This window comes from Arvicanthis niloticus, chromosome 5, assembly GCF_011762505.2.
Source record: "Arvicanthis niloticus isolate mArvNil1 chromosome 5, mArvNil1.pat.X, whole genome shotgun sequence".
In the NCBI taxonomy this organism is placed as follows: Eukaryota; Metazoa; Chordata; class Mammalia; order Rodentia; family Muridae; genus Arvicanthis; species Arvicanthis niloticus.
In genome coordinates this window covers 54,395,444-54,422,084 of record NC_047662.1, presented here as the reverse complement: position 1 = coordinate 54,422,084, position 26,641 = coordinate 54,395,444, and the positions used below count along the sequence as shown (strand labels likewise).

Below are 26,641 nucleotides of genomic sequence, written 5' to 3'. Positions count from 1 at the left end.
CTAGTTTTGCCCTGGAAATGGGTGCTAAACTTACATAGAAAACTCAAATTTTAAATTATTGTTCTTCTAACTGTTAAGATAGGGTCAATACTTTTATTTTATTTTTGTTTTGTTTGTTTGTTTTAATTCCTTGAGACATGGCTTCTCTGTGTAGCCTTGGTTGTCCTAGAACTCACTCAGTAGACCAGGCTGGCCTTGAACACAGAGCAGGTCCACCTGCCTCTGCCTCCTGAGTACGTGCCAGCATGTCTTTTATTTTTTATATAGCTAAAATCATTCCTAGAATAGAGCCTAGCATGGTGGCCTATTTACCTACCTAGGAAATTATGTATTAAAGGCCTTAGGAGTCTGAGGCAGTAAGATTATGAGTTGAAGGCCTGTCTGCACTATATATGGACACATTGTCTCAAAAGTAAACCCAACAAAAAGATCTATTAAGCTCTATTCTGTACTTTATTCTATTCTAGCTCGATTCTAGAGCTATTCTCTATTCTGTTAATATTCTGGTGAGTATTAACATTACGAATACATTTTGACACATGAACTTATGCTTTTTTTTCAAAACCAGTTTGTTAGAAATGTAGGAAAAAGTGTCGAATACATTGATTATAAGCATAAAAGAACAGAAGAGCACTTCAATGATTAGACTCTTATATCAGAACAGAAAGCTGCATCTCTCTGATCATTGTGAACTGTTCCTTATCACAGCCAAGTCCTGGACAAAACTGGCTAGAACAGCTCCATCTGTCTCAACTCTGCAAAACCTTGGCCCAGCCTTCAGACTGAGGAGGAGCACAGGTCTCCATAAAGGGGGTATGAGAGAGGCAGCTGCTCTCACGGTGTATGCCTGTTCTCACAGCTCCTTTAAGTACTGAAGTGCTGGCTCCAAGATTATGTTTTCTCCGGAACTGTATCTTCTCAAGGCCTGGTTGATTCTCCGGGGACTCAGGGACAAGTTGTAAATGAGATTGTAGTTGTGAATGAGGCGCCTGGCTTGCTCCTGCTCCAGCACTCCTGTGATGACATGGGGAGATTAAGTATATTTTATTATTTTTTTAAAGAGGAAGGGAGACTAAAGAAAAGATATATGCTAGTTTGAATGAGTTGTAGGTACATATTAATTACTAATGTTTTATGACTTTAAGATTCTTACATTTTTATTTAAAATACTTAGAGTAAGATATGTTTTACAGACCAAAGAAGACAACTTTGGAGTAGAACAAAGCAGATAGATCCAATAACACTATACATCTGTTCTAAAGAATTTAAGCTTATTCTTTGTAAACATAACTAAATTTAAAGGCAATTTTTCAAAGAAGTGGTGTGCTTACAAAACACATTCCTAAATATGTAGGATTTTTCTTAAGAAAGTATCTATGAATGTTCCCAGACATTTACGAGTTAAACTGCTCCTTCTTGACACACATTTTCTGTGACTGTCTTCAACTAACCTGCGTGATAAATGTGTGGATCCACAACAATCATTCTGTCATCCATATGTCATCTGTCTCAGTGATGACAATGTCAGCATGCTTTCTGTATGGAGGTTAGGTGCTAACAGAGCTGCAGGGAGGACTCTAAGTGTAGATTGCAGCTACTGATCACTAACTGGCTTATAAGCCTGAACTGTGAGTTTAGCCATGTTAGATGCTACACTTGGGAATACAGAGAAACATTCCATTGCCTATAGAAGTTCTCCAACTCATGGAGAAGGTAAGTTTTGCAAAAGATTAACTGAAATGGAACAATCTTTACAATAACAAATATTTACCTACAAACATAGCCTATGTCTCACGCTCGATCCTTGGGATCATGAATTTACAATATTGATTCATTTGGTTCTTATCATTACCCACTTCACACAGGGAGAAACTGTGTTATAGAGTTGTTCAATCACTGGCTTAAGTAGTTATATTAAATGGTTAACTGCAAAGTTAACTACTATATCACATTATGAAATGAGGTTAAAAGATTTAATATGGGCTATAGTATCTGCTAATTTTTTCTTTCAACTGTGAAGATCTATGTCATAAAGTGCCAAAAAAATGTATCCCAACATTTTTTAAAAGATGTAAGATACATCCCAAGTGTCCTGGTTAGTTAATTTCTAACTAGACACAATCTAGGATTTCCTTGGATGAGTCATAGTTAGGAATTATCCAGATCATGTTGGCCCCTTGTCCTGTCTTTGGGGATTGTCTGGATTGTTAATTGATTTAGGAAGATAAGGGTCTTTGTGGGAGATCTTTAGGCAGGTAGTACTGAACAGTTTTAATAGTAAGAGAAGTTAACGGATAAGAATCTTGGGTGCTATATATATCTTTTGAACTAAAATAAGCAAAACTTCTTTCTCCTTCTAGTGTAGCTTGAGTGCCAGATGTAGTGAGAAGTCAAGGAGAGCTAGGTTTGAATTGTAGATCTATTCCTACTGGCCACTATGTCATCATTTTGAGCTTGAGTTCTTTTTCTACAAAGAAGGGTACTAAGCCTTCAGTCTTGCCGATGTGAGAATTTAGAAATGAAAAGCATACAATGTCTTAGCCCATGTCCTTTAAGGTATTCTGCCTCTTTGGCCTTTATATTTTCTATCTAGACTTTGGTTCACTGAGTGAATTCTTAGTTTACCATTTACTCAGCCATTTGTTTCAGACACTTTCTTTCTTTCTTTCTTTAGAATACTTGCCATTCCTTGTTCCTTCTCCTTGAGGCTATTTTCTTTACAATCCCCATTAGAAAATAAGCCCAGTGGGTTCCCAGAAACACTGATTTGATGATGGATGGTCTGCTGGATCCTGGGTAAGGAATGCACTGGCCTACTTAGCTCCTTGCACATAATAAAGAACAGTGAGTCATCTGTGGGCAGAGCAGGTGTTGTCAGCTCCACATCTAGAAAAGGGCTTCATGGTCTGTGCAATACTGTGGCTAATGAACCAACAGCATGACCTTAGCTAATCCTCTTTCCCATTAGACAATTGTAGATGTTCCCAGATCTGGCTGATATATTCTTTGGCTGTTGAGCAACTAGCAAACTTCATAGAAACAGAGGAAACAGGCATAAACAGTGAAGGGGGCATGAAAAAGGCATCCCAAAGCCATTAGAATCTGTCCCCAAAGTCAACAAAAACTACATTTTTCCTCAGACTGTTTCATTCCTATTAGAAAGATCCAAATCTTTGGGGAGTTTCTTAGCAACTAAGTTTAGGATCTAGGACACATTATCATAACTTAACATTTTTATGTAGGAATGGTTTTTCTTTCCACTTAGTATATAGCTAGGCTCAGGGTTACTCCAATAACCTTTTAATCTCTCTTCTTCACCATAGAAATCTTCCCTCAATGATTTATCTCAGCTTTCACTGTGACCTTCTCTGCTTGAACTTTTTTTTTTATTTTTTTCTTTGTGGATTCTGATAGAGAATGACTCCTTATTCCAACTCTCAGGATCACAGTAAACTTCACCATATATCTAACGACCAAATGTATACTTCTGTGCTTGTCTTGTTCATCTTTTTCCCTGTCACAAGTCAGCTCAACTCTTAACATTTGGAGAAGATGGCTTCAACTTATAATGGCTAGATGAAGCCACCAAAGCGTTCCTCCCATCATGCTTCAGGTCCAGCTCTGCCTCCCCAGTACAGTCTCAGGTACTTCAGTTCACATTACACGCTAAGCTTCCTTTCATATTTGTTTTTTTTCTTTCTTATATTAAGAATTTTAATTGATACATTTTTATGTAGTACCATGTGATATTCCAATAAAATAAATTCTGCATAATTTTAATCAGAGTAGGTATATTTATTTTCTCAAACATTTATCACTTCTCTTAATAAAATTATTCAGAATTCATTCTTTCTAGTTTTTTTTTTTAAGTCCACGGTCCATTAGATGCTTTTCATATTTAATTGTTGCTGAGCATATGATGTCTTTCCTTTGGACTACTTAATTTTTAATTCTTCTTTCAATCATAAAACTTTATTATGTATCATCTCTTTACTCTTCCTCTGTAATGCTGTTTAACTACTGCCATTCTGTGGTTCACCTAAAAGTCTATCCTTCAGGCCAGAAGCTATGGCTCAGTCTTTCTGGATTTCTTCTTGGTCTAGCCTCAAACCCAGCTCTGGAGTCATTAACACAGTTTAAATAAATATTTTATTATTCAGCTAGCTTCCTCTTATATTTAATAGTTTCAGGTCTTTCTAAATTTCCTTTCCTTCCTTTCCCATAATTATTAAAAATATTGGGGTATCATGCTACTATACTTTATGAGGACTAAAATTGTATTAAAATTTTAAAACAGAGGAAAATTCACACAAAGGGAATGAAGACCTTGCCATTTCACATGAGTGCCTTTGTAGGGCATGCCAGCCAGCACTCAAACATTAGTGATTATTTTAATATTAATAAAGCCCTTGATGATCCCACAAAAGGACTCTTCTTTCTTTAAATGCTCACATGGCATGATCTAAGAGCACTTGTCACCTTGCATGTTGTATTGATTTATTCACACACTTGAAATAATTTATTTGCTCTAATACTACTGATATAACAATGAACCTTTAAGTAAAAATATACATGATATAAAATATGATGATAGATATTAAAGAAGCTGGCAAGGCCAGAGGAAGTCTGACCTAGATCTGTCTGACCCAGAGAACAGTGATTTGATTACAGTATAAATAATATTCCATAACAGGAAGACAGAAGACTTAAACAAATGGGAAAGTAAGGCATGTGTGAGGAAAAGCAAGTGACCCATCATAATGATACCCATTACGACTGTGTGAAAATGCTCAAGATAAAAATGGTAGCCAAGGCAGTTCAGGTGAGCAGGCACCAGATTTGACTTGTTAAGTAGCTTGGAATTTATCTTGGGAGCAGAAGGGAGTTAGAGGAATGAAAAGAATGAAGCATGTGTCCAACTGGTGGAAGAGTAGAGGTGGGGATAGGAAACACAATGACATTGTCCGTCACCTTGTGAGGAAGTCTCCTTTGATTCATCTTTGTGTTTTCTGATCTTTGTAGGCACACATTTTACAGATAAAATGTAGTGTTTGCCCATGAAATGAAACCAAGCCAGGCTTGGTTAGAACAAAAAAGCTTAGTGTAGGGTAGAACACAAAGAAAACTGAGTTGGTGGGGTTTGAAATTCATACTTTACCTGTGTTGTTCAGGTCACACAGGTAAAGAGCATTTTCCAGCTTTCTGAACCTGTCTATCCACAACTCAGGTTGTTTATCCTTCATCACGGCCGAATGCTCAACAGGCTGGGAGACTGGCCTGCTCTTAAAGGAGGTCAAAGGGTCTTCTGGGGCTGAAGTCATAGTGGTAGGGATTTTTGGCTGCGGATTCTCTTCTGGAATTTTCTACCAAAACAACATAAGCATCTTACTGGCACATGTTCACCACCCAGAGCTTCTCCAGATACTTGGCCAAAGTCGAGGCCACACACCAGAAAGATTTATTGCAAGGTCTGGCTTTGGAAAACGAGGAAGAATCTTACATATTTGGCAGCACAGAGCTCTATCTGCCAAGTTTTAACTCAATGCAAACATGGGAAGTTTGTTTTTTTCTTTGAGAAGGGTGATAACATCACTTTTATCTCATTTTTTATTTTGTAACAGGCAAAGGACTTGGGACCAAGGTGGCATTCTGATATCCTACTCTACGAGTGCTAGATGAATCTATATGTAGTGGCCTTCTGAGAAAAGCCATGACTTCCTCAGTGAATTTTGGTGAAAGAATGACTAGCCCCCAAATAATGCCACTTTTGGCCTGTGAGCACAGTTTAAAGAATACCTAAGTATCTCTCTGACTGTAACTTAACAAAGGAAATCAAAGCTCAGACATAATGAAACTTAGAAAATTGGGCAGACCTCACTAGACCCAAAACTATAAGCAGGGCATAGAGATGATGCTTAGCTCACTTCAGTATCCTAATCCCATGCCCACTCTTGAGTAGAAGGGTACTTTTGCAATGAAATAGACAAATGAGACCCAGAGGTAAGGCATTCTGACGCCTTTCATGTGTAGAAGGGGTAAATATCTATGGCCTGATCAGTGCTGCGCTGATCCTTTGGGAAATTTGCCTTCTGCCTGACCAGTCCACATGGTTATAGGAAGAAGCGCCAACTTCCATTTTCATGGTTTGGGACTGAGCATCCAAGGCAAAACAAGTAGTATACCTCTTGTCCAACAGAGAGGGTAAAGGAAATATGACTCATAGTCAAGAGGGGAAAGCTTGCCCATGTTTAACTCCTTGGTTTAGGTCATGCTTCATTTCTGTCCATAAATAACACAGTAACATTTCCAATTTTTCCTGATAATCAAGCTAGGAGAGTTGGTTCTGTTCATTGCAATCTAAAATGTTCATCACTTACCATGAAATGATTTGTACCATTTGATTTCCCTTCCCCCAACTTTCCAATGTCTGAAACTTTGCAGTCTTTTTTGATATGTCAAACTTTTCATGTGTGAACACCCCAACTGCCTTCAGAAGAGCAGCTGTAAGAAGAAGCTTTTCTATGAGCTGGGTAACAGACATGGATGAGGCTTGCTCCCGGGAATGTGAAGAATTTTTTTTTGCTTGAAATACTAGAACACTGTGAAATTGCTCTGACATGGTTGACAAGCAACTGGTAGATTTTCAGGATGAATATAAAATAATTCCTGTTTGATAAAACTAATTTGGGGACAAAAAGAAACTTTTCATATAGAAAACCAGAGATGGCTCATGCATTTTTTAGAGCTTTGGGCAACTTTAGGAAAGGTAAAAACTTTAGAAAAGTCTACTTACTTGATGCACTTGAATGCATGGATATTTTCATTTAAAATCATTATTTTTAAAATTTCTTTGGATATTTCCAAACTCTTTGATAATTAGACAGGGAGAATTGAAGACTTTGATCACAAATTAGGATCAGTAAAGGAACAAGTATGTTAGTAAAGGAACTAACATACTCTATATCACTTTTTTGTACCAGAAGTCCAAATTCCTTGCTTGCTCAGGGGATGTTGATACTCTTTTTTGCTTATTTCTCTAGTTTACCCCTTTCAGTCTTACATCATTCTCTCCAGGCACATAAAGCTTGACAACTGAAGATGCTTTTTGTCTTTATCTCTTTGTAATCTTACTCTTTCAGTTCCAGAAACACCTGTTGTTGCTTGTGCCTGGAATAATTGGGCTCCTATGCAATTTTCAAGACCCATCTCATATTCTACTTCCTGTACTGCCTTTCCTTATAGCCAAGGATGAACAAGAATTTGTTCTTTCTCATCCATTTGTCTATCAAGGCACTTACCACTGACTATTGTATTTGTCTAAGTATCTTGTACCCTAGAGGTAGTTATTGATATATCATCAGGGTCATATGAGATATTGAAAACTCTCCAAGGTCTAGTTAGTGGCTGACGAGATTCTCAACACATGCTTGTTGAATGAATGAATGAATGAATGAACATATGGATAGATTATTTTCTCTGGTATAATAGAAAGTTGTTTTTATCAAACCTCTGCTTTATCTCCTTTTTAAAAGTGGGGAATGGAGATGGTTTATACAAGGATTTGAGAAGAGTTAATTATTAGAGAAATAAAAAAGTTCTACAAGAAGCAAAATAAAAGAGCAAAATGCATTTTTAAATATCTTATTCAAAACAGACTTAACACTCGAGGAGAAAAGCATTTGTGGTTGTTTTTCTCATGGTAAGATGCTTGCCAAAATGGATACTGTTTTCTAAAATATTTCCATGTGTAAAGTGCATGAAGAGACCTCATATCATTTTAAGATGAATAATGTTCTAATCCAGACATTTCAAAACAATACTAAGATGGATTTAAAATCATTTGCTGGATATTTATTCCCCCCCCCTCTCTTCCTTTCTTTTAAAAATTAGAGAATTTTTTACATTTTAAAAGGTGATCCCTTAGGGAAAGGTTGCCTTTAGGTTCTGAAAGCTGGAGTTAAGATATCAAAGTGGTTTTTTGGCCACCATTTAGTCTGATGACAGTTGGTAGTCACAAGTTTTGGAAGCTCTACTGTCCATGTATACAAGAATAATTTCTTAGGGCATGTGGCACGCCCATCACTGAGCACGGGCTAGAGGCTTCCTCATACTAACTAGGTTAGGAGTTAACCCATATTCTAGGAGTTAATCTGTCTCCCTTTTCTGTTTCAGGCAGGTCCTAAAGACAGTCAGACAATAAGGTGTAGGGAGGAAATAACCCACAGAGGAGGGCCCAGCCCAGCAAGATGTGGGAAGATGGAATCAGGGGTCCGCAAGGCCCTCCCAGGTGCTCCACATGCCCAGGTTCTCCACATGCCCAGGTGTTCCACATGCCCAGGTGCCCCACATGCCTAGCTGCATACCACATGTTCAGGTTTTCTTTGAGGTCTTTCAGGGATGTCAACCACGTCCTCTCGAATTTCCTTTGTATTCCTTCCTAAACAAGAAAAAGACAAAGAGAAGACTTAAACTTGGCACACATATTTGGTATATACACATACCCAAGGCAAAGACCACAGCCTGGCTCTCTTGGGTGAGTTGCTTGTGTTAGGCATTGGTGACACTTGGTGAATAGAAGGCCAGGTTCTTACCTTGTGGATCTCAGAATGAGGGAGGGGGTGATAAACAGTCACCCAACTGTATTCTTTAAACACCATTACCATACATACTACAGAAAAGAAACATATGGAGTTAGGAAAACATTTGAGCTTATTTAGGAGCAGTGGATGCGGTGGAAAGTGATTATTATTGCAGGAAATGAAACAAATTAATGAATAGAAGGATGAGCAGGAGTCATCTGGACAAAGGCATGGTGGTGATACTCAGAAAGCAGAGGCATGAATCAGCCAAAACACAACCTGTGGAAGACTCTGAACCAGAAAGGTCTGTGCACCTTAGTGAGGTGGACCCTGTGAGTCTGTCTCCTAGAATGCAAGCACTGTACCCTCATTTTGATTAAGAGTGTGAGCACCTGCAATTTCCAAGAAGCAGGCTGCTGCTTTCATGGATAAAAATGACTTACTTTAAATGCAGTCCTCAACGGCCTAGGGAGTAACCTATAGACTCTAAATCCCTGTGACTATCATATGCAAAGTGGAATTTACATGTATCATTAATGAAAATACATTAGTTCTCAGTTGTGTCTCATTATTTTTTAATAAAAAATTAACCAAAACATTTAAGCAAATTTGGAAGGAGTCGGTGTAACACAGTGGTGACAATATCAGGTCTGAGCCTAGAAGTCTTGGATTTAAATCCTGGCTACTTTTGTTATGAGATCCATGATTGTGAACATTCTACTGAGAGAAGGATGGTACCTTAGGTGACTGTTAGGATGAAATGGAATTACCTAGAGCATAGCAAGTGTTCAACAAGTGTTAAAAAGTTAAGAGTGTTTCCTAAATTTTCACATCAGGTTAGAGCCCCTTTGTAATAGTCTATTAACATTGCCTCTCAAGATCATTATGAATTATCTTCTTCAATTACTTTTTGTATGTTTGTGTTTACATATGCAAAATACACATGTGTAGGTGTTTGTGTGTGTGCATATGTGAGAATGTACTATGAACACATGTATGTTTGTGTGTGAAGACCAGAGGCATCTTCCTCAGTTACTCTGTGTCTTGTATTTTTGAGACAGGGTCTGCCACGGAATCTAGAGCTCACCAGTTGTCTAGACTGACTGCCCAGCAAGCATCAAACTCCAGAGTCCTTGTCTCTGCATTCCTAGTCCTGTGATTACAGCCGTATGTTTTCCTGCTTTGCCTGGCTTTTTTTTTTTTTTTTAAAGCATAGATATTGGGAACCAAACTCAGGTGCTCATGTTTATGTAAGAATCACCTGGACCATCTTCCTAGCTCATTTTCTTTTTTTCTTTTTCTTTTTTTTTTTTTTTTGATGGAGAAAACAATGTAACATCATGTTTACCTGGAGCCTTGGTCTCCAGCATGAGAATGGTCCTCAGTGCCTGCTCTCAGATGAGTGGCTATGCACTTCTATGTGACATTTAGAAAATAAAGCTACTAAGTGTGCAGTTCCTTCCTCCATTTTTTCCCCAATCCACTGAGAACAAGAATGTGTCTCTTCATTTCTTTCTCTCTCATACCTACCCAGATGCCACAGAATAAACCTCCGCTGAAGCTCATTGAAGATCATGATGGCAATCCCTAAGGCAAATCTGAATAGATCTGTTAAAAATTTGAGTTGTCATGGGAACCCCTGAATACCTACTTGCACTGAGATCTGCTCACTGCACCAAGTTTGTGAAAAAAAGAATTTGTTCTTTATTGCAAGAGAAAATGCTTCAGATTACTCTCAATCAGAGAGATGGACAGTGGAAAAGACTCTAGCAGCGGTGTGCAGCAGAAAGGCAGGAATGTTGACTCTCAGACAGACGTCAACTCTAACCCTGTGTTTTTCATTTACAAACTGTGATTAGTTCTTTCATTTGTGAAGCTTCAGGAAGTTGCCATAATATTGTGAAGTAAAAATCATATATGTAAGCTATTCAACAAAGTAATGTTTCAATCTTAGGCAAATATCCTTTCCCCACAGGAGAGGATTTACCATACACGTGCCAGGTAGTTTTCTGGGTGCCAGTTAATGTGTGGGACTTTTTAAGACTAAGTCCTCAAACCTAGACTTGTCTCTGTCTAGCTCTTCCTTGCTATATGTGGCTGTCAGTGTTCCCGTAGGAGAATATATTGAAACGTCTACTTGGTTTCTATTAAGTTCACCCTTTTCCTTTGTCATAGCTGATGGCATAGACAGAGGTAATTGCTTGCATATGTAAACATTGTTTGAAAGACCTGTGCTGGAGATATTTTTCTTTTTCTTCTCCCTAACACAGCAGGAAGTGTAAATGAAAACCATCTGTCTAGTAGGCCAGTGGAAGACCTGCACTGGGGGGAAATAGACCCCACTGACTTCTCGAAGTTTCCAAGTGTGGGAAGGACAAAGACTTACAAGGCTGCCAAGGGACTGTGATGTTCATACAGCCATCCCTCCTCCTGTTTGCTCTCACTGATTATTGAAGTCAGTGCTCATTCATGCGGGTTGGACATTAGCTCAACTTGGGGAGCTTTAAAAATGTCATTGCTCAAGTGTCTCATCAGACCAATTAAACCCTGATCTCAGCTGAGCAGAACCCAGCATAATACTTTTTTAAAAAGTATTCTCTAGTTTATTTTAAGATGAAACAAAGTTAAAAGCATTTGATTGAGATAAAATCTTCTGGACTCATGGATCCTAATTAATGAAACTTGTGTGATCAGCAAACTAACACGCTTTAAATGTTTATCAGTGGCAGGCGTTTCCCACATAACCTAAAGAATAACTCTACAAGGTGGAAATTACCTCTGGTTGACACTAGATGACCTAAGACAATAAAAAATTCAGCTGCCTTAATACCAGGAGGCTATACATCTGTTTCTGATTCATTCATTCAAGGAGGACATACTAGTCAAGTGCTTCCTAGAAGCTGGCACTGCTGTGAGAAGGACACTATAAGAGTGACCAAGACAAGCTCTTTTGCATCCTGCAATGTGCATTGCCATCTTGAAGCCAGGAAACATACACAAGCCAGTGTCAGGAAATGATGTGTGTTTCTAACACAACCAAAGCCAAATTCAGGGCTGAGAACCACACAGGAGTCACTGAGGAGTTTATCCAAAGAAGTCACAATTAAGAAGAATACTGAGAAGACAGCAAACATAAGTGCAAACCATGCAAATACCTGAGGAAGAAGCACAGGGGAGTTGCAGGGAAAGCAAAAGCCTTGGCAGCAATACTTAGTACATTCAACAATGGCTGCAAAGAGAGAGCTGGTACAGCACAAAGCAAAGGGAGGAGAAACAAGAGCTGTGAGTTTCAAGACCTCTTGGCTGAACCTCAGCACTGATGCTAACTTCTGGCTGTTTAGTTTCCAGCCCTCTTTCCCTAGTGTCTTTTTTTTTTTTCCTTTTTTTTGCTTTTGAACACAGAAACTACATTTTTTTTCTAGGACCACTCAGCTACCATTCCTATATACTAGGATTTGGTAGGATTGATCTCCAGTTCTAACTCTAAGTTTGTTCTAGTTAATCTACACTTCTACCAATATCTTAACCACCATCTTTCTTGACTCAAAGATGGACATCAAACTGATGATAAGCCTCTGATAGGAGAGAAATATTTGCTATTTAATTCCCTTTTTCTTGGGATGATATAGTGCGTGTGTGTGTGTCTGTGTGCACGCATGCACACGCACAGTTGCTCATGCCAATGAAAAGAGGGCTTAAGTTCTCACAGCTGCCAATATGGGAGGGAGAGTGAGTTGTCCTACATTGGTGGTAGGAACCAAATAGTAGTCCCCTGTAAGAAAAGCAGGCTTTCCTAACTGCTGAGACATCTCTCCATCCGGTCCTATATTTTTCTTGCATAATTTTGGCTAGTAAGTTAGTTATTGTTAACTTTTATCCATGCCTCAATATTTATATTGGCTATCTAACAATACGTAAGATATTGTTAGAGGCATCGATTAACTAGAACAATCTCAGAGCTGGAATTAGAACTATTAAACTATAGTTCATCTCACAAATCTTGAGTGTGTATATGTGTATATACACACACACAGTCTCCTATTACACCTATCTATTGAATTTTACATTTACTTTGTGTACTTTTCAGTTTGTATCTTCCAATTATGTCCTTACTCTAGATTGAAATTCTTTGCTACCATTTTTGATTTCGTTATTAATCCCTTTTCAACACTTAAGAACACTTCATCCTCATAGATCCAGTGATCTAGAAATGGAAAAACCCCATCACATTAATGTTCAGTAATCATGAGGCCATAACACAGTGCAACAACAGCAATACTACCCTGTCAGTCCTGTTGCTCTACAGTGACCAATAGTCACTGCTTTGTTTGTCAAACTCACTGCCACTCTATACATCTAATAGAATTTGTCTTTAGCATTTGCACTATCTTCTCTCTTTCTCTCCATTTTATTTTTTAAAAGATTTATTTATTTTCTTTTTAATGAATATTTTCTTTATTTACATTTCAAATGTTATCCTCTTTCCCAGTATTCCAGTCCCTGAAACCTCCTATCCAATCCCCCTCCCCCCGCCCCTGCTTCTTTGAGGATGTTTCACCACCCACCCTCCCATTCCCACCTCCATGGCCTGGAGCATCAAGCCATCACAGGACCAAGGGCCTCTCCTCCCATTGATGCCCAACAAGGCCATCCTCTGCTACATATACAGCTGGAGCCACGGGTCCCTCCATGTGTACTCATTAGTTGGTGGTTTAGTCCCTGGGAGCTCTGGGGGTGGAGGGTTGGGTGTCTGGTTGGTTGATATTATTGTTCTTCCTATGAGGGTTGCAAACCCCTTCAGCTCTGTCAGTCCTTTCTCTAACTCCTCCATGGAGGACCCGTGCTCAGTCCAGTGATTGGCTGAGAGCCTCTGTATTTGTCAGGCTCTGGCAGAGCCTCTCAGCAGACAATTATATTAAGCTCCATTGTAGTTGTCTTCAGACACACACTAGAAGAGTGCATCAGATCCCATTACAGATGGTTGTTAGCCACCATGTGGTTGCAGGGAATTGAACTCAGGACCTCCAGAAGAGTAGTCAGTGCTCTTAACTGCTGAGCCATCTCTCTAGCCCTTCTCTCTCCATTTGAAAGATGAAGGGACAAAAGACAAATCAGAGCACAGTAAACAAAATTATTTGATATAAGTTTATTACTCTGCTACAGAACTGATACTTTAGTTGTGACATGTGCTACAGGATGAATTGTGTTTCTGTAGCACTTGTATACAGAGAGTCTAATGCCAGATGGTTAGGGGTGTGACTATTTTGAGATAGGGCGTAAAGAAATGATTATTAAACTGAGGCAGTTTGGATGCATGCCAACACATTCTAACTGATGGTCTTAGAAGAGAAGGAAATGGGGACACAGAGAGGTGTCAGGATGCATGTGAACAGGGGAAAAAACAAATGAAGGTGTAGTGAGCATCTACTTGGTGATAAGAAAGGGATGAGCTATTATGCTGTTCATCGTTCTCAACAGGAGTCAAGTGTGAAGCCAGAGGCACATGACACCAATTTAATGGTCTCAGCACTATAACATGTTGTTCTGTTTGAAATACAAGAACAGTAACCTTCCCAACTATGTGGCACTTTAATATGCACGTTCACTGCATGTCCTGGGGAGTGCTTTCTCAAGCTCCTTGATTTTTCCTTAGAGATTCTTGATCATGTGTGTAAGAACACTGCCTTCTAGATTTTTGACATAGTATGCCAATCTATAGTATGCTTTCTTCAGCGTCAAGAGTTGAAAATACTTCTTGCATTGCTCCTAAAGTCTGGATTTTGTCAAAGTACAGTATTGAATTGTGTCCATTTCTCCCAAGAGATATATGTTCAGCTTCTGCTCACTGGCACCTGCGAGTTTCCATTATTTGGGAAGCAACCTTTACAGATATGATCAAGTTTAGAACGGATCTTTATAAGGAGAAGGAGACGGTATTTGGGTACAGAGATATAGAGGAGACAGAAGGTCAAATGGAGGTGTGAGCAAGAGAAGAGAGTCGTATGTAATGGACTAAGGGAGGCTTATGGTTACTAAAACCTGGAAGAGGTGAACAAAGACACTTGCTTGGAGACTTCAGAGAGACTATGTCTCTTGGTAATACTCAGGTGTAATAGTTCCAGATTTCAGAACTGTGACTGAAGCCTTCTCTGCTGTTTTAAGTCATAAGATTGTGAAAATTTGTTATAGAGGTCGAAAACATGAATACATTCTTCACGTATTTTTCAACTTTTTCAGCCTCTGATGCACATATGACTAATGCCTGTACACATTTCTATGTTTGATGCATATATGACTAATGCCCTGTACACATTTCTATGTCTGATATGTTCTTGTAGGATGTTTTTCCCCACATGGATATAGACATATATAGTCATCACACAGCACACTCAACCATGCCTACTTAGTACCTTGCCCATATTAACAGTAGTTAGTGGATGTTTAAGTAGAGAAATCCTAGCAGCAGATTAACATGAATGCATATTTTTCATATGTCATATTTAAATTTGCTAACTGCTAAATATTTTACCATATGCATCTTTATAATCTTATTTACTAGTATCTCATGGAAATCATTCTGTAGCAGCCCAGTCACATTGTTTTATAATTCCACAATTTAATCAACTAGTTGCTCTATAACTTAATGGAATTGTTCCAGAAGGCTTTTTTTTTCACTGTTTCTAACTTTACAACAATTATAAAAGCTGCTTCACACTCATATATTTGATATCTACATATTTATATAATATTTGATGATTTATCAGCCAGATAATACCAACCTAAAAATCCTAGATCAAAGAGATTGCATCTGAAATTTAAGTCAATTCCAACTTCCTACACAAGTGTTCTAGGTTCATGTCAAAGAGTTACTACAAAAAGTGAAAATATGGAGTTTGAAAATTATGTCTATTATCATCCAACAAACATAAAAGAATATTTTAGTCCTATCATTTCTTCACTGAATATTTTTGGGAAGAATGAGAGAAAACCCAGCTAAGTTTGTTGAGGCACAAAACACAGCACTCACCTGCTGGCATATCACACAGCAAATCAGAAGAAGCCATGCTCAACCACTTAACAAAATTCTTCCACCTGTGTAAGAAATGGAGACAACATCTGAGTAGTGAGAAGTAAGCTCCCATTGCATTGGAAGCATGCACAACAAAGCCGAGTTTTGCTGTTTTGTAGCAATACTGAAAGGAGTTTTGATATCAGTGCAGGAAACAGCTATATCTGTTAGGTATATCTGCTAGAAAGAACTTTGATACAGGAAGTTACATGCCCTCAGAGTAATAGTAAAAGTTGAGTATGGTGGCCTAGGCCATCAGTATCAGAATAATATCAGGGCAGGGTTGGTGACTAAGGCAGGAGGATCAAGAGGTTAAGGCCAATCTAAGTTGAACAGTGACATCCTGCCTAAAAAAGCAAACACATAATCATGAGCCCTAGGTAAGAAATCCAAACAAACAAATGAATTACTGCAAAGCCAACAGACTGGAGACGGGTCTTCTGGCAAGGTCAGGGCATTCAGAGACCAGGGAACTCTGAGAAAACCTGGCTAATGTCACACGTGCCTCTAGCCATAAAAGCAGTGACAATTCTGATGTCAGTAAAAAAAAAAAAAATAGCCAATTTTTGCATTGTTACTACTATAGGAAAGTAAGTCAGTCCATGACCTGTGTCAGCACCATTCTGCCCTATTTTCCACCTCAAAATTGTATGCATTTACCTCTTAGTAATAAGTTAATCATGAGATCTTTATGCCAAGTGGCCATGAGAAATGTCCTTTTTTTGCTGCCCTAAGTGTGCAAAGAACTACAAAACATAAACATAGAAGAGGGATAGTTACGTGTGGTGGGCTTAGATAATAGTTAATGAGTTACCGAAGAAGAAATTGTATTGGGTATTAGTATATTATAACTGAAATCAGTTATCTAAAGCTTGAACTAAGCCAGCAGAGCTTTGGTAGTGAAAAATCACTTTTATTTGTTTGCCTAGCAGCCATTTATATGTTATGTAAATATGGTCTTCTCTGTCAGTAATAGATGCCTGGTTTCGTTTTGGATACAGTATGACTAGGACTATAGTCAAACATTCATATCCTGCTCAGCCAGGGCTGTCAGTCCACCTGTCTATGATTTTCTTCATTCCTTCTTCTCACTTCTGTCCTACCCTCTGTTCCTGTTTCAATCTCTGTCATTAAATTTGTTCCTGGTCCTTCTTGATTTTTGTTTTCCCCTAATATTACAAGTTGTCTCATGTTACAAAGACTCACAATTGGTCAAGGTGCATAAAATAAGAAGCTGTTAAATGTACAGCCCTAAATGATACATCTGTATTATACTTCCTTCTCCCAAGGGTCAGTCATCATTGTAGAAGAGTAGATAGAAAGATGGTATGAGCCAGAAGTAGTGGTTCACTAAAAGAAAACCATTTTGTAGATACAATGGAAGAGTTGCACATATAAATTTATAGCAATTGAGGCTGGATGCATAAGATCTGCACACATTGAAGCAGGCACATCCTAGTTTGGAGATGGGAAGAGACATGAAATCCCACCTCCCTAACTGTGTGGCTGTTGGTAGCATCAGGAGACTGAGAGAGGTCCTTGGTGGTGTGTGCAAGTTCCAGTTATGGTTACACATTCAAGACTATATCGGAAGCACAAGATTTGATATAGGGGAAACGAGCACACAGTTGGGTAGAAGGAATGCAGAAATGATTCTACGAGGAGTTGGGGAATAAAGTAAATATAATCAAGATACAGTGTTTGAACTTCTCAACTAATGAGTAAAATGAGAAAGAAAAGAAATTTACATTGTCTCATGTTGGTGAAAGACAGCATCTGTTACCAGCAAACTAACTGCAAATGGAGAGTTTTGTTGCTATCTCACCCAGCAGAAAGCAGACTGAAATGGAGAGGAAGTTGGCAAACATGTGTCTTAGGTTTTCTCAAGGAGTTCTAATGTCATAGGATTTTACTCTCTTTAAATAGAAGTGATAGTTTAAGTATGAAAGCAGTTTGTTTTACTTATACCTCATAAACCTTTTTCTCTACATGGGTCACATGTCAGAAGATTTCTTTGATCAACATGTGTATTCTGATAGGAGCTTTGAACATGTGGCCCCCAGAGCTTCATGTGAGGAAGAGATAGGCCATGCTCTGTAATGCTGCAACCAGAAAATCTGGTGACTGCAGACCTAGCAAAGTAAAGAAAAGATGGAGGACAGGAAGCTCTCATGGGGAGTGGTAATAATCATAGAAGCATCAGCTCAGATCTGGAAACAGACTGCAATGAATCTATTTTTTAAAGTTTTTTTTTTTTTTTTTCATCTTCTACTCAGACACTTAGGAAGTGCAGACATATGCCTAGACCGTCTTCCAATCTGTTGACAATAAAGCAAACAACCAAGAGCCTCAATCTATTGAAAATCACAGACTGTTCTCCGTTTGCTTTAGAGGTCTGTCAGGCAATGTCAGACCATGTTCTCTCAGTTATCAGGGAGAGAGGGTGGGAGGGGCGCGGGGCAGAGAAATGGCTCAGTCAATAAAGGACCTTATTATATAAGCTCAATAATCTGAGTTTGATCCCACAACTCCCAGTGGATTTCCCAGAAGTTTTCCTCTGATCTCTGTAGGCACAAGCATAAGTACGTGAAAGTGTGTACACACACACACACACACACACAGAGAGAGAGAGAGAGAGAGAGAGAGAGAGAGAGAGAGAGAGAGAGAGATGAAAAATGAATACATGAAGAGAAAAATCACAAGAATCACAAGAGACAAGGCCCAGATAAAACACTCCTAGAATGTTTTCAACATTTTCTTGATTATATACTGAGAGTAGGGGGAGAAGGTGCTAAATAGTCCTCAATATTCAACTTGGGTGTTGTATAACTGAAAAGGAATATAGGACTCGTGTAACCCATACATTTCTTAAGATTATTCTACTAAATGTTTTCCATTTCTGTGTCTCTTACATTTCTAGATCTTCAAAGAGCCACTCAACTTAAGAATTAGATCCTGTCATAATGATAGGCACTAATAACAAAACTATTGTACCAAGCTTCTGTCTTCCAGCTAGGAAGGCTAGGACTTGGGACAAATATTATATGATCTTGATTCTAGATTCAGGAGGACTTCATTTCTCATTCCAATTCCAGGCTTGGGGAGACAGTGGGTAGAATGTGTGTTTATCAGGCATGAAGTCATGAGTTTGATTTCTAGGGGGGAATATTGATTTGTGTCTACAGTGACAACACTTGAGGAGACAAAGGATCAGGACTTCAAGGTTATCCTCAGATACATAGAAAATTCCAGACCAGCCTGAGCTAGGTGAGACTTTTTGTCAAACAACAATAGTAACAACAACAGCAGCAGCAACAACAACAACAACAAGTACCATTTTCCAATGTCGACTGTGTTTATTATTTTAACATAGATTCCAGCCTGTTCTTGCTACCTACTTGTACCTGCTTGTATTATCATGCCAATTTGGTTTTCAAAAAACCTGTTTGCATTGTCCTATCTGAAAGACTGAGGAACCCTGCCCCCAGTAGGTTTGATTTGTAAATAAAAGTTTCTGGAAGCCAATGGCTGGCCAGGGAGACAGAGGAGGACCTTTTAGGATTCCTGAGCAAGGGATCAAAAAGTAGCAGGAAGAGAGAGTGCCCCCATGTCAGGAGAAGGAGAGGAGACATCACTTCTGGGAGGTGCAGAGGGCACAGAGCATAGACATCATGTAGATGCCAGGGATCATGGCCCAAAAGAGCTCCATGTCTGGGTCTAGGGCAGATTTAGATATAGAATTTAGTAATAATTTGGGGACATTGGAGTGGGCTGGATCAGCCATGTGGAGGTTAGGAAATGACCAGGTGTGTGTGTGTGTGTGTGTGTGTGTGTGTGTGTGTTTCATTCAGGAATCCAGAACATTGGGGCAGGTAGTTGAGAAGCACCTCAGCTGCTGCTGCTGGAGTCAATTTGAGTAGTGATTATTGGGTTTAACTACACCTATTATTCATTATTTTCTCTCATAGAGAAAACCATTATGATAGACATGTAAGCTACTTATCCCAAGATACAGGTTAATGGGAACTATTTAAGAGCCATGCCCTTGTTTTTTTACTCCAGATCCACAAGTTGGGCAGGTCTTACAACTTCATATCAAGGTTTCCCACTTTGAAATCATGATCATTGTTTTGGTGTTAGCTAACATTTACATATTTAACATATTGTAGAAGTCTGGTGTCAGTCTGATTTTTAGTCATTTATACTTAATTTTCTCTTTCATTTTGTTTTTGGTATGATCTTGTCAAATCTTCTTGTCTTTATAATACAAACTCTCATTGCAATACACAGCCATGGTACATATTTTTCTTAATTTGCCCTAGCTCATAGTGAATTCTTTCAATGTATATACACAGGGCTGCAAAATCTCTTTAGTTGGTGCCATCACTTCAGTATGGCTTGTGTGGGTCACCTAAAGGTTTATGCACTTGACCTTCATTCTATAGTTTGGTAATGTTGAGGCAGTCAAATCTATGAGAGATGAAGGTTAAAGGAAAGTTAGAAGTCATCAAGATGGATACCCTTGGAAGAGATTAATATAGTTCTTAGGGGACCATGGTAAATCCCTTGATGGCTAGTTTTAATAAAAATAACAATACTGTTCTTCCAGCTCAATGGCTTTCTGTCTTGTTTGCCATGCAATTTGTCCTTCTAACACATATTTCTGCCGTGATGCCTTCTGTTATGTTGTGACATAGGAATAGAGGTCGTCACCAGAGGCCATGCTGATCAGGGCACCTGATTTTGGATTTTCAGTCTCTAATGTTTTCAGGTATATACAGGCTTAAAAAAAAAAAATACAGCAGAGATAAATTCAGAGTCTTTTGTTGTATCAGCAGAAAATGGGCTATCATAATCAGGACTTTGGTTTTAGTTTAGTTTTGTTTTCCTTATTTTGTCCCTAATGTCCCACAATGTCAGGTCACTTTAGGTTGAACCTCTGTTTTAGTCTCATATTTAATATTTTCTGTCTTTTTTTTCATAGTTACTTTTGGGTAGGTTCTGAAGAAGCCCCCTAAGTTTAACATTGCATATTAGATTTTTCTTATTTATATGTTCCTTTTAAAAATTGATTCCTAGCGACTCCAGATTCTCCTCGAGAGGTGTGCCTTCTTTGAAATCACCCACATGCTTCCTCATGCTCTCCATGATTGTATCAAATAGTCTTTAATGACTTTTTCAAATTAGTTGTTTTATTTATTTACATTTCAAATGTTGTCCACCTTCCTGGTGCCCCCTCTATGAGCCTCCTACCCCAAACCCTTCCCCTCTGCCTCTAAGAGGATACTCCCCTCCCCACCCACCCACTCCCACTCAACCCCTCTTGCATCCCCCTTATCTGGGGAATCAGCTACATTTTTATGATTAGTTTGTCTCACTATGCTTATTGCTTTCTAATTCATATCAGCAGAATTCATGGTTTTTGCATCTTTGAACGAACCACAATAATTTCTTAAACTTTTCTAGTTTTTAGAGCAGAAATATTTTTAAAATGTTATTGTTAGCATTCTGTCTAAACTCCACCCCAACAGTTACCTGGCAACAGCCAGGTATGCTCCTCCTCACAGTTACCTGGCAACAGCCAGGTAGGCCTGGCCCACTATAAAAGGGGCTGCTTGCCCCCTCCTCTCTCGCTTGCTTTATTGCTCTCTTTCTTGCTCTCTTGCTCTCTTGCTCTCTTGCTCTCTTGCTCTCTTGCTCTGTCCCCTTGCCCCTTACCTTCCCCCTCTCTACGTGGTCATGGCAGGCTTCTCTCTCTCTGTCTCTTTGTCTCTGTCTCTGTCTCTCTGTCTCTCTGTCTCTCTCTCTCTCTCTCTCTCTCTCTCTCTCTCTCTCTCTCTCTCTCTCTCTCTCTCTCTCTGTGTGTGTGTGTGTGTCTGCCTCTACTACCCTCTTAACTCCCTTCCCCATGCTGGAATAAACTCTATTCTATACTATACTGTCATGCGACATGGACTTGGTATGGGCCCGCTGAGGCATCCCCTTTTTCCATACCTCACCACACAGACCCACAGAACATATTCTATATTTCTTTATCTTTTAATAAACACATCAGTTATTAAAACTTAGACCATGGAGGGCTGCACTTCCTTTCCCATGCTCTGAAATGTTCTTTTTATTTTAGCATTTTAAATTATCTTTTAAATGAATGAATAATACTTTTAAAGTAGGCTTTATATGTTGAACTTTCCATGTATTCATCATCAAATGAGAGTTTGTCCACATGTAGTGCAACCAAACAAATACAGTCTCCTGATTTTCATGGCTCTGCTCATCCCTTTTTTAGACCTACAGACAAAGGACAGATGACAATTCCTGTGCATCCTTGGCACTTCAGATTCTTCTTTCTGAGCTACACATGTGATACCTTCACCATACTTTTGGATATAAGATACTTCTTATTGGTATCACACATCATAATCCATACTTTCCTTAGTATATCCAACTACCAGTTGCCTCTGTGCTAACTGACATAGCTTAGCTTTCAGGGATGGCACTGCCAGATACATACACTAAGCTCAGGCTTTCCCCTTTCCATCTTGCTCAGCCCAACTCTCTCCTTTGTTATTTCAGAGATGCAGTCACTCAGCCTTACTGATGAATTTATTTATTAGGTGCATATAGGTTTGGTCTCTCCATGCTACCTCAGTTTCCTCATTTAAAAAATAGAATAGTAACTACCTTTAATTCCTAGCTGTCACAAGAATTAAAAGAATTAATATTTACTAGCACTTGAAATATTGCTTGGAATTGTTTAAGCTCTATAAATGTTCTCTATAAACAATAACAACCTTGTTAGCGTTCTCATTATTTTTAGAATGTGGAATGGAAAGCTCAGTTGGCTATCTAACACTGACACAAAAGGCAGACAATAGCACAGCTCTAATAGTTCTTTACTTTTCCTATTCCTTCTAAACAGCAAATGCCAAGTAAGACACCTCATGTTTCCTTTGTCTCCTAAACTGTTGCCTTTGTCCCCAGGATTGGCAAAAACAGTTCTTTCCAACCTAACTCCATTTTCTATAATGGGCCAGATGTGTATGGTAAGTCCTACTTGTGGCTATGTCAATTGCTCTCCTCTATTCAGGAAGCCTCCATAGCAGCTTTATTATTTATCTCCTCCCCCAACACAATTTGGCGTGTGCACGTGTGTTCTAAACTGGTTTAAAGCATTTAATTTTGCCAATATAATTTTAGAGTATTAGATTGCCTCCTGTTCTTTCTCTGTTCTCCTTAATTACCATTTATTACAAAGTCACAGAGAATTCACATTAAATGTGAATTCTGACTTCCATCTCCCTAGCCAAAAACAGGAATAATAATTTCCATCCAATACAACCTGAGCTCATTTTACATAAGGGTGATTCAGAGTGGAGATTAGAAATCGTAATCAAGTCTTCCTCACAATCGCCTTATCCTGGCAGTCATTCACTAATGTCTCTGCTAATTGTTAGGAAAATGGGAAAATAAAAACGAAATCTCAGAGTTTAAAAAATTTATTAAAAGAAAAATAAAAAAAAAAACAATTTTGTTGCAGGGCTGGGAAAATTGCCCCTCTTGTCAGCTCTTGCAACATGCTAGTTTAAGAATGGAACACAACTCATTTTATTTGGCTAGATGGGGCTAATCCCACATCACCACAATCCCTCCTGATGTTTTATTGATTCTAAAGGACATTTAATCAGGAAACAGCTCAGCACTAGAATCCTGCTAATTAGCAGACAGCCACATTCCAAATGGCTTTCCAATTGAACGCAGATTAATGGACAATATGTACTAAGATAATGATTCAAGCATTCAGCTCCTAAAATGTGTGTCTAAATTGCATCTTTAATCTCTTAAGGATATAGGTTTGCATACAAAGCCTATAATGGAATGGGTTTAATTCATAGAAGAAGCTTTAGCCAATGACTGTTTAGAGATGAAACAGGTTTATCTTTTATAAACATATTTTCTTTGATTCTCATGGTGTTGATGTCCTAGAATATTCTAAGGTCAAAGATAGCCATTTCCACTCCTATTCCAGATCCCTGCAATATTTGTTCTGAATTAGATGTTGATCAGTGCTATCAGTGGAGTCTTTACTATGTCCTACAAATAATGTGACCTTTGGTGCTTGATTTTTCTTTATTTAGACTAGAGACTCTTTGGGAATCCCCCATTTGTTTTCTGCTTTGCTCTCAACTCACCTTTCAGCTTTTGTAGCTTAACCTTCTCTAAGGAAATTCTCATTTCCAAAAGTGGCCCACAGAAACTCATGTACTGGGTTAGACTCTTGGTCTCACTTATTCATTGCTCTTCACATAACCTTCACTTGCCCTTTTTACCCTTGTTGCTCCCATAACCTTGATATGCCATATATTTTAACACTGATGTTTCATCCTAACCAGAATACCTGTATGAAGAAGGGGCTTTTAAATCATAGCTGTATTCCAAATGTCCAGGGAAATGGTATATTGTTGGCTTTTGACATACGTTTGATAAATAAATAAACCAACGATCTCATCAAATATGCTCTGCCTACTTTGTGCCACATTAAGTTAGAAGCTCTGATCATTTTAGTGTGAGGAAAGCACCTAGCTTTCTTGCTGTAGAAAGATCATTATATAGATATCAATTAAGAAACCATACAAATAAAGCCAATATTCTAAAGAGTGCTAGAAAATAAAATGATTAGGTGCTATTTAACTGCTTAGTGCAATGAACCTGATTTCATTAAGGTGTGTAGGAAAGGCATCCTTCAGTTTGACGATGAGCTGAAGATTGAAATACTTTGAGATAATGTCTCTCCTAACTGAGGTCAAGTATATAAATATCCATCATCACAAATTCTACTGCTTTAGGAGTTTGGAATACAGAATTGAAGTAAATAATGTTCTTGTTCTATGGTACTGTAGCTTATTGTTTATTTCAATATGGCAACAAACATAGCATGCTAAATAAATTTTATTTCATTTATTAGAAGTTGAGGAGGGTTGAGGGGACATTACCCTCAGTGTAGAATATTTATATAAAACAGTTAAAAAAATAAGTTGGAAGTTCTGTAGAGCAAAAAAAAAAAAAAAAAAAAAAAAAAAAAAAAAAAAAAAAAAAAAAAAAAAAAAAAAAGGTGGGGGAAAGCAGGAAAAGAGTAAAGAGTAGAGCATTAGAATTCTGAATAAGGTAATTAATGTAGCCCACACAGATTGGGTGAGTCCTAAGAAGATTTTCTGTCTTTTTCTTTCCAGTGCTATGAGTAGTTTTCTAAATTTATCCATTAGCCAGTACCTATAAAAAGCCAACATTTCCAGAGTCTGTGAAGATTTATTGTCCTATACTGTTGGTAGGGTGTGTTATACCCCCTTGCTTTTCCTAACCTTCAACTCTATCTTACTTGCTCATTAAAGATTTTGGCCTGTTATATTTCCCCTCTCCTATGCATCAAGCTAAGTCAATCTCATTGCTTTCCTTTCTTAATAATCACTGTTTGATGACGATACTTGATCCTCAACCTCTACAACACAATGTCATCTGTTTGGTCCTATTATAGAGCTGTTTATGGTAGACATTTAAGTAGTGATAGTTCCTAAGGGATGAAAGAAATTCCCTGCTTTGTGTTTTTATGAATCCTGAGGAAATTTTGTCTTAAATATTTGAGACTGTATCTATTTATTTTGTGTACATGTGTACACATCTATGTGGAGGTTAGATGGTGACTTGTGAGAGCTGCCTCTCTCATTCTACTATGTTGGATCCAGGGGCTGAAGTCAGGTCATAAAGTTGGCAGTAAAGGCGTTTACTGACTGAGCTATTTTACCAGCCCCATTTGGTTTTAATAAACAATAATTTTTAACACAGGTGTCAAGAGATTGGTGCTGACTAGTTCTCACATGAAACTCCTTCTCTAAAGGCAGATTTCTGTACTTGGCATCCTATTAGAAGATGATGAGGATAAAAAGTTGTTATAGTTTCATAAATAGCATAGCATAGTAGCCGAAATGACTTACATCTGACACTAGTTTTTCTCATGGTTTTGAGACGACAAAAAGGTTTAGTTCTGACTTGTAGATGGAATACCTTCTTATTGTGTCTTTGTACAGTAGAGAGCAAAAGGAAGCTTCAGTGCCTTATTTTCTTGAAAAGTTACTATTTCTCTGAGGATGGTCCAACTTCATCTAAATTTAGTGACCCCTTAAAGCCTTAGCTCCTAGAATTTTAAGACTTCACCATATTTTCATTTTGGTGGGGCACAAACATAAAAAAATCAACTTACTTTATTTCACCTCTGCAACCTATCTCTTGGTGGTGGAGTAATGTTTCCAGTAGGTTCATGGATACATACAGTCCATGCTTGCTACATATAGACATGACCTAGAAATAAGACAGAAAGCTGCAGTAAAATGGAATTAGTGTTTCAATTTCTTCCCATTATTATACCCTATATAGTTCTAACAAAGAATTATTTCTCAGAAGTATATTATGCCATTGAAGTATCATTCAGAGTAAGAATTCCAGCTTAGTGCTTACAAGTAACAAACAAGCGAAGTTCAAGAAATGCATGGTGGTGCTAGCTTGTTTTCTCTAATTTCTATTCTAGACTCCCCAGCTCAGGACAGTTGTCACCTATAGTTAGGGAAGATCTTCCCTCATCAATTTACATAGCCAAAATAATACTCACAGACCTGGCAGAAAGCCCACCTCCCAGTCTGTAGGTTCTATCAAACTCAAAATTAACACAGCATTACCCATTACACTCACTACCTTGCTTTTCTTAAGTTATCCAATTATAGGGGAGAGTAGAAAACTCAGTTGAATGTGAGCAAATTAGAGAGATGTCTTTCTTTATATGTGCCTCCAGGACTCTACTACTCCTATGGCCTATCATCCTGGGATACAGTACCAGGAAACCAGGGACAGCCTACAAAGTTCCAGAGTTCAAGCTAGTTAATCTTGAGTTTTCTTACCATGCTTTGCTCATTCATATCACAAGAAACACAATTACAGACTCTTGACC

At 38.4% G+C, this 26,641-nt stretch overlaps 1 protein-coding gene across 2 annotated transcripts in view; it reads right to left on the bottom strand.

Annotated features, from left to right (window-relative positions):
• Nucleotides 1-718: 718 nt before the first annotated feature.
• C5H1orf87 (chromosome 5 C1orf87 homolog) overlaps nt 719-26,641 on the bottom strand; it is a 67,191-nt gene continuing 41,268 nt past the window's right edge. For both annotated transcript variants that reach the window (XM_034503657.3, XM_076934637.1), the window contains exons 8-12: nt 25,901-25,998; nt 15,607-15,671; nt 8,364-8,437; nt 5,159-5,363; nt 719-1,014 (exon numbers count right to left, since the gene is read on the bottom strand). In XM_034503657.3, coding sequence (XP_034359548.1) covers nt 854-1,014; nt 5,159-5,363; nt 8,364-8,437; nt 15,607-15,671; nt 25,901-25,998 — 603 coding nt within the window. In that variant the 3' untranslated portion in view covers nt 719-853. The remainder of the gene's footprint in view (nt 1,015-5,158; nt 5,364-8,363; nt 8,438-15,606; nt 15,672-25,900; nt 25,999-26,641) is intronic.